Raw genomic sequence first — 13,583 nt, 5'->3', positions numbered from 1 at the left:
CATTCTCGAATTTTTTGAAGTCAAAACACGTAAACCAACTGAAAGCATACACAATAATAAGCATAGGAACATAATGTTGAAACGTAAATCAACTTGAATTTACGCTGAAACATACAAAATATAAACACGTAAAACTTGATTAAAAAGTCTTTTGAAATTTATGTGATTATAAGTGTCAATGCTAAAAGTTAAGGGGTAATATACAAGAAAACAATGTAAAAGACAAAATAAATAAATAAATAAAAAGGTTTTTTTTTAACGACCAACTAAATCACCAGATAAGTATCCTGAGATGCCCTCAATCGAACAAATGTATCCCTCCTCTATAACGATCAGAGTTGGATGATACCCAAGCCACCGGTCCCGAGAAAAAAACCCCTTCCTCCTTCCCTCCCTTAGATTGCGGGGAGTGGAGGGGCTTGGGGGTATTGCTCGACACGTGGCGAGTGTGAGATCCACAAGCTTATGGTGAAAAATGAGGGGTGTGGTGTGGCGTGACTTAGCTTGGCGTGGCCAACCATGGATTTTTTTTAATTAAAGTAGCCAACCCAAAACCAGCAATATTGAACCAACCAGCCAAAGCCAGCCAAGTCACCCTGCCCCCCGCCCCACGCCAAACAGAATACCCACACCAAAGAGACACCGCCCCAACCAACGCAACCCGTAGTAAAGCAGCTGACGTTGACTGGCCTCCCCGTCCCAACCAACGCCCCACTAGTGTAACTTAGATACACCGAATGTGGATAGATGAAAATGAAACCGGTGGTGTAAAAAGCGAAGGAAGGGTGTAAATTGCGAACCTACCAAACCTAGTGGCGGTGACCCAATTTAACTGCAGAAAAGCAAAAACAGGAAAAAATAAAAAAAAGCAACAACAAACAAACACTTCAAACGCAATCAGTCATTTGAGCCGTGGTTCTTTCTCGAGTGGAGAGAGAGAGAGAGAGAGATAGAGATAGACAGGCCGGTTTATTAATATCTTGTACTCCAAGATAAAACTCAACACACACACACACACACACACATCTGCAAAAAAAGGAGATTTTACGCATTTCTATTCAGCCCTGGGTCGTTACACTTGCGAAATCGGCAACTGTTTTTGCGCCGATTGGATTCTCCGCTACATGTTCAGGATGGAGATTGATTCCTCTTCATCTGAACTTCATACGCCTCTTCTTTCTCCCAAAGATCGTATACTCAAGGTACTTTTTCTTTGACCTAATTTTTCTACCCTAATTTCCGCATTGCTCCTACTTGTCATAATATTAGGGATGAATCTCTTCGTTATTGTTATCGGTTTGTAATTTGCTTTGTACGATTGTTTTTCACTGTTTATTTCACGATTTAGGGTTAGTTTTGGATAAATCTTCATTTTGTGAAATACAGGAGTTAGGTGATGTTTCTGTTGTGTAGGGAAGTGGATGTTAGATCTTTTTACTGTAAAAGTTTAATTTGAGAATCATGTTTATTTTCTGGAATTTAGGTTTTTAGGTTGAAGTTTAGTGATATTGAAGCTTGAAAGATAACTGATTTTGCTTGGTGGAATTTGTTGTTGGAGTGTTTGTTTTGTTTTGTTTTAGTGTTGTAGGTTGTGGTTACAGTGGTACTGGTATGTGTCGAATTGGTTTTCACCGGTTTTATCGTGTTAGTGAATAGATATCTAGTTTGAGTTTTAGGGCAAAACATGATATTATGATTATATTTCTAAGTATAAACTTTAAATCTATGGGTATCTGGGTAAGGAGATTGAAGAAGGGTACCATATGATCATGGCTTTTAAAAACGGTTGAGGCGTGCACCTCGAGGCGAAGCGTCCAAAAAACGATTCTGAGGTGTGCCTCAGGGGTTTCTATTGTATGTGCGCCTCAGAGGGTCTGAGGTGCTAAAAAGGCTACGCCTCAGGTACGCCTTAGGGGTTTCTGACATTTGTTTTTGATGTTTTTGACTTTTTGTGTCAATTTCAAGCAATTTACGTCTTTTTTATGTGTGTTTTTTGATGATTTTGATGATAAATTTAGTTAGTATTATTATTTTTATCAGATATATAATTCAATATCTATTTTTTATTTCTGCCTCGGGCTTACGCCGTTCGCCTCGAGGCTTACGCCTCGTGAGGCAAAGGGAAAACGCCTCGAACCTCGTTTCCGTTTTTTAAGCCTTGCAAATGATTGAGGACAAAATTTTAGGTGAAAGTTTGACAAACTTGTCTGATAGAGGGATTTCACTATACAAGGAACTGAAAAATAGATTATTGAATGATTCTCTAGTGAAAAGTTGGCATGCTTTCTATCTTAATGTTCAATGGTGACATAATGTTAATCATGTTGACATTTTTTTTGTATCAGAGGCTATCACTAATAGATGTTCCTGAAGAGAACCTTGAGCATCCGTCTGGAATAATCACATTTGTTAGAAGAAACCACTCGCGATTACAAGAAATATTCAATGCGATTTTACCAACAGATGATGAGATGGAGGCTGCAATGAAAGCAGAGTCAGACCCCAACATTGAAGATTTACTACACGAAAGCATGGTCTGGTTGCAGTGGTTGATGTTTGATGGTGATCCTGCTGAAATGCTACAACGACTGGCTTTGATGAATGCTGGGAAACGTGGCGTTTGTGGGTCTGTGTGGGGACACAATGACATAGCATACCGATGTAGAACATGCGAACATGATCCCACATGTGCGATTTGTGTCCCATGTTTCAAAAATGGTAACCATAAGGACCATGATTATTCAATCATATACACAGGTGGTGGATGCTGTGATTGTGGAGATGTGACGGCATGGAAACGTAGTGGATTTTGTTCTAAACATAAAGGAGCAGAACAGATACAGCCACTTCAAGAAGATATTGCAAAGACTTTAGGTCCTGTTTTGGATTATCTTCTTCTTTACTGGAAAAGAAAACTAAAAATTGCTGAGAGTAACCACCAAAACAGGCCTACTGTTGATGATAATGCTACAGAACCTAAAAAGGCCACAGATGTGCTGACATCAGCGGTGGTGGGGATGCTTTTGGATTTTTGTAAGTGCAGTGAAAGTTTGCTTAGTTTTGTTTCTGGAAGATTATGCTCGGAAGTCGATCTGCTGGATGTTGTTGTAAGGGCAGAAATGTTTTTAAGCACGGAAGTTGTCCGGAAGCTTCATGAATTACTTTTGAAGTTGCTCAGTGATCCTTTTTTTAAATATGAATTTGCAAAGGCTTTTCTAAAGTATTATCCCAAGGTTGTTAATGAAGCTGTGAAGGAGTGTAAAGATTCTGTTTTTAGAAAATATCTACTACTACCGACATTTTCTGTTCAAATTTTTACTGTCCCTACTTTGACCCCACGCCTCGTTAAGGAAATGGATCTTTTAACCATGCTTTTGGAATGTTTAACCAACATATTCAGTTCTTGTTCTCGAGAGGATCATCGACTACAGGTAAAGTTGTCTTCTATATATATATTTATTTTTATTTTTAAAGAGTAAAATGCCATTTTCGTCCTTGAGGTTTGGCCAGTTTTGCGACTTTCGTCTATAGGTTTGTTTTTCCGCATTTGGATCCAAAAGGTTTGAAATCTTGCCATTTTCATCCGGCTCGTTAACTCCATCCATTTTTCTCCGTTAAGTCAGGGGTGTTTTCGTCTGTTTTGCCAACTTAAAGGGCAATTCGGTCTTTTTCACTTTATGTGAAAAGACCGATTACCCCTGAAAAAGACTGAATTGCCCTTTAAGTTAACAAAAACAGACAGAAATACCCCTGAATTAACGGAGAAAAATGGATGGAGTTAACGAGCCGAATGAAAATGGCAAGATTTCGAACCTTTTGGACCCAGATGCGGAAAAACAAACCTTTGGACGAAAGTCGCAAAACTGGTCAAACTTCATGGACGAAAATGGCACTTTACTCGATTTTCAATTTCCGTGTTTTAATAATGATTTTTTTTTCAGGTATCCAAGTGGGGAAATTTGTATGAAACAACACACCGTGTCGTTGAAGATATTAGATTTGTCATGAGCCATTCGACAATACCAAAATACATGACATGTGACAGGCGTGACCTATCAAGGACATGGATGAAATTGTTGGCTTTTGTGCAGGGAATTAGCCCTCAAAAAAGAGAAACCAATATTCACATAGAAGAAGAAAATGAAAACATGCATTTGCCTTTTGTTTTAGGTCACTCCATTGCAAATATTCATGCTTTATTAGTGGCTGGTGCATTTTCCACTGAAGATGAATCAGTGTCCACTACAAATAAGCAGGATGTTGATGAACAAGACATTTTACGACATGCAAAAGTTGGGAGACTTTCACAGGAAAGCTCTGTATCTAGTGTGACTGCAAGGGGCACATCGATGGATTGTGATTCGGAAGCTGTTGGAGGGAATGCTGAAAGTATACCTGTTTTGACTTCAATTTCATGGTTAATGTTCGAGTGTTTACGGGCCATTGAAAATTGGTTGAAATCCGACAATACTGCGAATACGTCAGGAGGTCATCTCACTCTCTTAACTTCAAGAACAAGCAATGCTTCTGGTAGTAATTTCTTTCAATTAAAGAGAACACTATCTAAGTTTAGAAAAGGAAAAACTATTTCTGCAGGTCTTGGTGCTCATCAACCGCGTGACACCATTTCTGCAGGTTTCGGAGATCGTGTGGTGGATGGAGATTATACAAATGAATTAGAGGCTTTGAGTTTAGCAGACTGGCCTGAAATTGAATACGATGTTAGTTCACAGGAGATATCAGTACACATACCGTTGCATCGTTTGCTCTCGTTGGTTTTACAGAGAGCATTGAAGAGGTGTTATGGTGAATCTGAATCATCTGCTGACTCATCAGTTGAATTTGGTGATTTTTTCGGCCATGTGCTTGGTGGCTGCCACCCGTACGGGTTCTCTGCTTTTGTAATGGAACATCCTCTGCGTATTAGGGTTTTCTGTAGTGAAGTTCATGCTGGAATGTGGAGGAAGAATGGGGATGCTGCGATATTATCTTATGAGTGGTATCGCTCGGTTCGCTGGTAGGAAAAAATCAGTTAATTATCTGGTGAAAAGTTTCTTATGAAACTGATTTATCGTTCTTTTTTTTAATGCAGGTCTGAGCAGGGTTTGGAACTTGATTTATTTCTTCTACAATGTTGTGCTGCATTAGCTCCAGCAGATCTGTATATTTCTAGAATCATAAAACGATTTGGTCTATCAGCTTATCTTAATTTGGATTTGGAAAGAGCAAATGAGTATGTATATTTTCTAAAACTCATTAATCATGTATATTTTTATGTTACATGCTCGTTCTCTTCTTATATATGATGTCCTGTTTTGTTATTATCATTAACGTACTTCTCGGAAGAAGGATCACAATTAACGTCCCTAATTCCATAGATTATGATGTAACACAAATATTAACTGATATTTTCAGGTATGAAGCGGCTTTGGTACAGGAGATGCTAAATCTTATTATACAAATAGTAAAAGAAAGGCGATTTTGTGGATTAACTACAACTCAATGTCTTCAACGTGAGTTAATCTATAAGCTATCCACTGGAAATGCCACTCATAGTCAATTGGTCAAATCCCTTCCTCGTGACCTTTCTAAACTTGACCAGTTTCAACAAATTTTGGATACCGTAGCTGAGTACTCTTATCCATCTGGAATCAAACAGGTAATGGTTCTTAAAATATACATCTTTCTAATTCCATTTACTTATTACAATAGTATTATGTGTTTTAGGGTATGTACAAATTACGCTTAGAGTACTGGAAAGAACTAGATTTGTATCATCCTCGTTGGAATTCGCGGGACTTACAAGTTGCGGAAGAACGATACTTGCGGTTTTGCAATGTTTCTGCATTAACCAATCAGCTTCCAAAATGGTCAAAGGTTTATCCTCCTCTTAATGGGTTAGCCAAAGTAGCTACATGCAAAACAATTCTACAAATCATTCGAGCCGTTCTTTTTTATGCGCTTTTTACCGATAAATTGATGCCATCACGCGCTCCTGATGGAGTTCTTATAACAGCATTGCACTTGCTATCACTAGCATTAGATATTTCTCAAGCGCAGATCCAATCCGGTGATGCGGATAATTCTATTCCGCTTTTAGCCTTTGCTGGTGAAGAAATATCGACGGGTGTAAATGATGGATATGATAATCAAAGCTTGTTATCACTTCTTGTGTCGTTAATGAGGATAAATCAAAAAGAAAATGTGTACAGTTTGGTGGAATCTGGTGGATTTGACCTTTCTTCTTTGATCAAGAATCTCCTTCAGAAATTTGCTGAGCTGGATCCTGGATGCCTCAATAAATTGCAAAGATTAGCGCCTGAAGTTGTTAATCAGCTCCCTCATTCTACGCCTAGCGGTGATGCAAATAACAGTGCTTCCATGTCTGATAGTGAGAAACGGAAGGCAAAAGCACGTGAGAGACAAGCTGCTATAATGGTCAGTTCACATTCATGTACAGTTTTTTATTTGTTTTTGAGTAAAATGCCATTTTCGTCCTTGAGGTTTGGCCAGTTTTGCGACTTTCGTCTAAAGGTTTATTTTTTTGAATCTGGATCCAAAAGGTTTAAAATCTTGCAATTTTCATCCGGCTTGTTAACTCCATCCATTTTCTCTGTTAAGTCAGGGGTATTTCCGTCCTTTTTGTTAACTTTTAAGGGCAATTCGGTCCTTTCCAGGGGTATTCGGTCTTTTTACAAAAAGTGAAAAAGACTGAATAGCCCTTTAAGTTAGCAAAAAAGACGGAAATACCCCTGACTTAACGGAGAAAAATGAATGGGAGTTAACGAGCCGGATGAAAATGGCAAGATTTCAAACCTTTTGGATCCGGATGCGGAAAAATAAACATTTGGATGAAAGTCGCAAAACTGGCCAAACCTCAGGGACGAAAATGACATTTTACTCCTGTTTTTTTAAAGCTCAGAGTTTGAGTTCAACTATGTTATACACAGAAAAAAATGAAGGCACAGCAGTCAAAATTCATGGAGAACATAAGTTCATCAGCAGAAAGTGGCTTAAATGATTCAAACGATGCTGAAGAAAGTATTTCTGAAGTTGCAAATGATCCAGATGGACATGAACAGGTAGTCTGTTCTCTCTGTCATGACGCAAGTTCCAAGTCTCCTGTGTCGTTTTTAGTTCTTCTCCAGGTTCGCAAGTCGCAACCCTATTTTTAATTTCTTGTTTTTGTTTAATTTACATGTTATTATAATATTATATTAGTATTGACTTTTCAAATGGTATGATCTGGATTTCTGTCTAAAGAAATCTAGGGTTGTGAGTTTGCTCGATAAAGGTCCTCCATCATTGGAAAAAGAAATTCAAAGATCTGGGAAGGAGCAAGTTTCATATAGCGATGAAGATTTAAACACTCAAACTTCAAGCAGTTCAGAAACAATGATATCATCTGAATTAATGAACTTATTTCAGAATACAATTAATGAATTTTCTTCTACTGGTCAACCACAAGAGGTTGATGCTTTTCTGGAGTTCATAAAAATCCGCTTCCCATCATTAAAGGATATTCATTTTCCCCAAACGTCACATGATAATAGTAGTCAACCAACCACATCTTCGGGTGATGCATTTGAAGAAAATATGTACACACAGATTCTGGACGTTATGGAAAATGATGTTATGAAGGATGCGGATTTTTCATCAGCTGAATGTAGTTCAAATGAATCTTTTTTACTTGGGAAGTACATCGCATCTTTATCTAATGAACTGTTAAATAATTCGTCACCCTCTGTTGGTGGGTCGCGTAGCAAGGCACAACCAAGTTCAGTGACTTCATGTCTGACATATGAAGGTTTTGGACCGTCAGATTGCAATGGAATTTATGTTTCTTCATGTGGGCATGCAGTGCATCAGGATTGCCTTGATCGTTATCTACGGTCGCTGAAGGAAAGGTATAAATTAACAATATTTTAATTGTTATTAGAGTAAAATGCCATTTTGTCCCTGAGGTTTGCTCAGTTTTGCGAATTTTCTGCATCTGGATCCAAAAGGTTTGAAATCTTGTCATTTTCATCCAACCCGTTAACTCCATCCATTTTTAATGTTAAGTCAGGGATATTTTTGTCTTTTTACTCATTTGTTTTGTTTTTATATTTGTATGTATAGTATTTTCGAACCAACAGAGGTTGATCTTTATTTCTTGTAGTGTTTTTTAGCTTAATAAAAAAATTTCTATAAAGGCGGAAATACCCCCGACTTAACGGAGAAACAAGGATGGGGTTAACGAGTCAGATGAGAATGGCAACATTTTAAACCTTTTGGATCCAAATGCAAAAAAAAAAAAAAAACAAACCTTTGGATGAAAGTCGCAAAACTGACCAGACATGAGGGACGAAAATGACATTTTTCTCATGTTAGTATAAGAGAACTTTAATGTACAATGCTATTGCTGCAGATATACGAGAAGAATTGATTTCGAAGGAGGTCATATTGTGGATCCAGATCAGGTGTGTTTTGTTTATTTCTTTTTTAGTTTATGTATGCAAGTAAGTTCTTATTTCTTTATATATTTTGTATGATGTTTAGGGGGAGTTTTTATGTCCTGTTTGTCGAGGACTTGCAAATTCCGTGTTACCTGATTTACCTAAAGAAGGAACCAAGGACAACGGGCAATTAAAAAGTCAAATTTTGTTCTCTTCAGATGCTAATGACGTTTTTCTCCTTAAACAATCACTTTCTCTTTTGCAAGCTGCAGCTGATGTTTCTAGCAGGAGTGAATTTCTCAAATCATTTCCAGTGTTACACAAACGAGGAACAATCACAAATCTTGAATCCGTAATTCGTTTACTTCATGAAATGTATTTCCCAGGAGACGATAAACTTTCCGGATCAAATCGGTTAAGTGACTCCATGATCATGTGGGACACCCTCAAATATTCACTTACATCTATAGAAATCGCTGCTAGATCTGAAAGGACTTCCTCAGCTACCAATTTTAGCGTTGATGCTTTATATGAGGAGTTAAGGTCTTCTAGTGGGTTTATTTTGTCATTGCTGCTTAAAATTGTTCACCGTACCCGAGTTCAAAGCTCACTTGACGTTCTCTTAAGATTAATGTGTATTAAAAAGTTCGCAAAGTCGATCTGCTGTGCTGATACTCTAAACGAACCACCCAGTGACACCTACAGAGTTGAAGGTAATATTATCATTAGTTACACAAATTTTAGTGGGCTCCGGTTACCTTGTATTGTTTCAATATTAATCATGTAAAAAATGTTTTTCAGAAAGTGTGATGAGTATGTTGGAAAATGCTGATATGGGCAAACGATACCCAGATATTCAGTTTTGTGCAATGGCATCGTACCCTGTTCTCGCATCGGATGCTTTCTCGACTTTAATGTGGATCCTATTTTGTCTTCCGGTGCCTTCTATGACATCTGAAAAAACATTTTTTCCTCTTGTTCATATGTGCTATGTTGTCTCCATAACTCAGGTTGATTGAACATTTGAACAATTTATTTTTAGCTATTTTAGTTTCGTCTATATCTTGCTAACATTTTGTTTCTTGTTTCATTTCTCTTTTGTAGGCTGCATTAACATGCTTTGGATTAAACGAGTCTATGAATGATTTGAGTCACAATGATTCTCTTATCACCGACATTTTTAAGTTTGTGGGTGAACATAGATTTTTAAGCCAATATTTTGTTTCCAACTATATGGACAACTGTCGTGATCTTACCGAGTCAATTCGTAGCCTGAGTTTTCCATTTCTCCGAAGGTGTGCAGTGTTGTGGAAATTAATGAACTCTTCGGCTTCAACACCATTTAGTGGGGCCCTTAGACCATCACAAACATTTGGAGATAGAATGGATTACTCTTTTGGCACGCCAGAAGAATCTATTGAAATTGATGAGTTGGAGAAGATGTTTAATATTCCAGCGTTGGACAACATAGTTAATGATGAAGTGGCACGATCTTTGGTTAAAAAATGGTTGCAACACATTGCAAAGGAATTCGGAGTTAGTAATCCTTCACGGGTTTTGCACTTAACCCCTGTCGTCCCATTTAAGTTGATGGTTTTGCCACACCTATACCAGGATCTGTTGCAAAGGTTCTTATTATTTTTTTATAATTTTACAAGATTTTTTCATTCCATGATTTTCATCTTTATTTAGTAGTGATTTTATATATTTAGGTACATAAAACAGAAGTGTGTTGACTGTGGAGCTGTTCAGGATGAACCCGCGTTATGCTTGTTGTGTGGTAAATTGTGCTCGCCAAGCTGGAAGACATGCTGCAGGTGTTTTTGTTTGTTATTATATAACAATCTATAAATAAATTCTCAGTTCTGAATATGAACTTGTATTTGACATGAGTTGTTGCCTTAGGAATAACAAGTGCCAAACTCATGCGATGTCTTGTGGGGCCGGCACTGGCGTATTTCTGTTGATTAGGGTAAGTCTTCACACATTTTTACTTTTGAAGCATCATTTTTTCTGCATAAGAAAATTGTGCATTTGTTCATTAACAAATTCGTGTGTAGAAAACTACAATATTACTTCAAAGATCTGCACGTCAGGCACGCTGGCCATCTCCTTACCTGGATGCATTTGGTGAAGAGGTAACACAAAGTTCCACTCTTTATGTTTTTTTTTTTTTTTTTTTTTTTTTTTTGAAATTGTTTATGCTTGTTTTATACTTTTATCATTTCTTTAAATGGACATTGTGTAAAAGTATCTATCAGTAATTCATTATTATTACTTATGCAGGACATTGAAATGCATAGGGGAAAGCCATTATATTTGAATGAGGAACGTTATGCAGCTTTAAGTCATATGGTATCATGAGTTATTCTTTGTACATATATAATTTTTTGGACATAAAAGTAATAAATTACATAATTACAGTCCCGCTAATGTTAGTATGTTAAACTACTTAATTACAGTCCCACTAATGTTATGTTGACTGCTACTATGCAACAAACTCGTGTCATTTATATTGTTTTTTCTTGCCAGGTGGCTTCTCATGGACTTGATCGGAGTTCAAAAGTGCTGCATCAAACATCAATTGGTGCTTTCCTAATGCTTTAGACTGGATTCATTGTAGCTGAACTCTACCCAAGGTCTGTTCCCCACACACTGCTCTTGTATCTTCATATTCTTTTCTTCTCATATGAAGTTCGTAATTTTGCTAGCTCTGCGTTTTATATTTAAACCCTCTAAACGAATGTATTTAGAATTAGCTTTTGCTATTTTGCTAGACATTTAGTTCAGAAGTAACAAAAGGAACTCCCTTGATAATTAAGAACTTCCGTTGTTGTGATTTAAGTACATGTTTTGTGTCGAACTATGAGATTTAGCTTTTTTTTTTCTCCAAAGTTTTCATTTTGGTTTTGTTCATTGCTTTTATACGTTTTATTGATATTTTGGTGTGGTGGTGATGGTGGATCATGGCGCGTTGCTATACGTCAGTCGGTAGTAAGCGTGGTGATGGATTGTCGGCAGGTGGTGGCGGCGACGGCAGTGACTGGTCGATAGGTGGCTATAGATTCCGGGTAGTTGCTTTGGTGGGTAAGTGGCAAATCCAACATTCTTTCTTGACTCGGTTCTTCAGTGGGGTCTGACCTGTTGATAACCTGTTCAGAGTTTACAAAGGCATCTAGATTCATTCATTCTACCCATTGATTTATGTCTTGCCCAAACCAAGCCATAGAGATCATAGTTTGACCCCGCTTCCGATAATATTAGAATGATGGAAACATCCTAAAGCATTTTAAAATATAATTATGTGCTAGATTCATATTATTTGATTTGATTAGAATGATTGCGATTTGATATTTTGTAGCATTTAATCTTTTTTGGGCAGGCAGCTGATTTGACACAAAGGAGGGAGGGATTTTTCATCATATGCAAGACGGACCGGACCTTGCGACATGCTTTCTATCCACCAGAGCTTTTATGTACAGTTATTGTAAATACCTATGAAATACTTGTGCCCAAAATCGTTGCCTTCAACTATGAAACGGAACGGAACCGAATCGATATATAGTGAGTGACCACAATAACCTATGGTGGTGTAAGCATTTGCAAATATTTGATGTTTTCTCTATATGTTGCAGTGCTGATTTCTCTTTGGTCATGTGTTTGAAATAGCATATCTCGCAATTTTGCATTACAAACAATATTACATGTTGATGGTGAAATTTATGGATTTGTGTTCGAACCACAATAAGCATCTTGTTATCTTTTTAGTAGTAAAAGGTAAAACGGTTGTAAATTTGGATTGTGGGATTATGGCAATAGATATTGTAGTTGAGCCAATGATCTCTAGATCTGGTGTGAGGCTTGCATTTCTCTTGGGAGATGGGTTCGACTTTCACTTGGTGTAGAGTGAGACACTGGTGGGCAATGATAGGAGACCTAGGGAAATCTGTTTCCCTGGGTTTGATCCTCGCGCCAAACGGGTTTTATCGGTCATTCCACCGTCATGCCTACATGCAGGTGGGTTACCGGGTTTTCCCCGGAATTGGTGGTGGACTCAGATTATTCTCGGAGTATTCCGTTTGGTCCAGTGGGTGCCCTAAGAATGCTTAGGATTGATTCTATTGGTCGTTCAAAAAAAATATTGTAGTAGAGGTTTTGTAAGTAACGTTCACAAAATTAATCAACTAGCGGAATCTCAACACCCACAAACACAAGTTATAGTAGGGTCCGGGGAGGGTAGAACCAGAACCTTGATATGTATAGTATCGTAAAACATAAAGTGTGGCAAAAGGTAGGCTTTGAAGAGGTTATGGGGTAGATCTTTCCTCTTATCACGGATATGAGACTCTTGTTGAGAAAATATGGTTTTACATCCTAAATATTAAAAGATGAATTTAAAAAATATATACAACATATGAAACATTTGAAGATGTACTAGAACCACGAGAATTGCATTATGCATTTGTACATAATGCATAAATATCATCAGAAGTATGGGGAGCGAGAAACATAGGCGGTTTCATAATTGTTTTATGTATCACACTCAAAACAATAGATAGAAATGTATTATGCAGTTCTTACGGTTCTATATTAATTTTATTTTTCTTCAAGAATCCCCAAGTTTTTACATTCTCTCATTGTTTTCTTCTCTAACCTATCTATCTCCGTAAACTTGAAGGCAACAACCAACCGATGATGATGAAGGTGGACAACGATGACGTGGAAGGTGTCGTCATCTCAAACCATCTTTTAGTAGTTGCGATGTCATCTAAAGATTACCTATTTACCCATGCCTGATGTCTGTGACACCAACTAATGGTTACCTTGGTTGTTACATACGAAATCCCATGTCAGTAGTCCCTTGACGATCATCGTAGGACCAAAGACGAAGAGCACAACCCATGAAGTAGGGAATATCACTGACGAATTATGGAGGCTCTACGAATGCAAAATTGTTCGTTGTCTTTGTTGACTATTTTCTAATGTATTGTCCCTTGATAATTTAACATTTTAGGCGCATTTCGGTGAAAACAATTTTCTGACAAACTACTCCTTGGTAGTCCGTTTCTATTTATATTTGTAACATTTAAGATAAGATTTTTGCACATGCTCTAAAGATGTTGTGGGAATATTTTTCTAACAGGC

General features: G+C 37.5%; 1 protein-coding gene across 6 annotated transcripts; it reads left to right on the top strand.

Annotated features, from left to right (window-relative positions):
* Window positions 1-887: 887 nt before the first annotated feature.
* LOC110937966 (E3 ubiquitin-protein ligase PRT6) lies at window positions 888-12,093 on the top strand. 6 transcript variants are annotated; one of them, XR_002591137.2, is made up of 19 exons: window positions 888-1,202; window positions 2,346-3,431; window positions 3,942-5,017; window positions 5,093-5,233; window positions 5,416-5,659; window positions 5,728-6,438; window positions 6,951-7,148; window positions 7,264-7,907; window positions 8,411-8,462; window positions 8,542-9,151; window positions 9,240-9,448; window positions 9,543-10,066; window positions 10,151-10,255; window positions 10,344-10,410; window positions 10,499-10,576; window positions 10,725-10,793; window positions 10,971-11,077; window positions 11,427-11,525; window positions 11,821-12,093. XR_002591137.2 is itself a non-coding variant. In XM_022180436.2 (19 exons), the coding sequence occupies exons 1-18, from the start codon at window positions 1,125-1,127 to the stop codon at window positions 11,043-11,045; spliced, it is 5,859 nt and encodes a 1,952-aa protein (XP_022036128.1). In that variant the 5' UTR covers window positions 888-1,124; the 3' UTR covers window positions 11,046-11,077; window positions 11,821-12,093. The 6 variants fall into 6 exon arrangements, 5 of the variants coding, with proteins under 5 accessions (XP_022036128.1, XP_035844685.1, XP_022036127.1 ...); XM_022180436.2 differs by lacking the exon at window positions 11,427-11,525 and having other exon boundaries at window positions 3,942-4,488; window positions 4,597-5,017; XM_035988792.1 differs by lacking the exon at window positions 11,427-11,525 and having other exon boundaries at window positions 3,942-4,530; window positions 4,636-5,017; window positions 11,825-12,093.
* The last annotated feature ends 1,490 nt before the right edge of the window (window positions 12,094-13,583 follow it).

Source organism: Helianthus annuus, chromosome 4, assembly GCF_002127325.2.
Source record: "Helianthus annuus cultivar XRQ/B chromosome 4, HanXRQr2.0-SUNRISE, whole genome shotgun sequence".
Lineage (NCBI taxonomy): Eukaryota > Viridiplantae > Streptophyta > Magnoliopsida > Asterales > Asteraceae > Helianthus > Helianthus annuus.
Note: the sequence above shows the minus strand (reverse complement) of the source record. Positions and strands in the feature narration are given on the sequence as shown.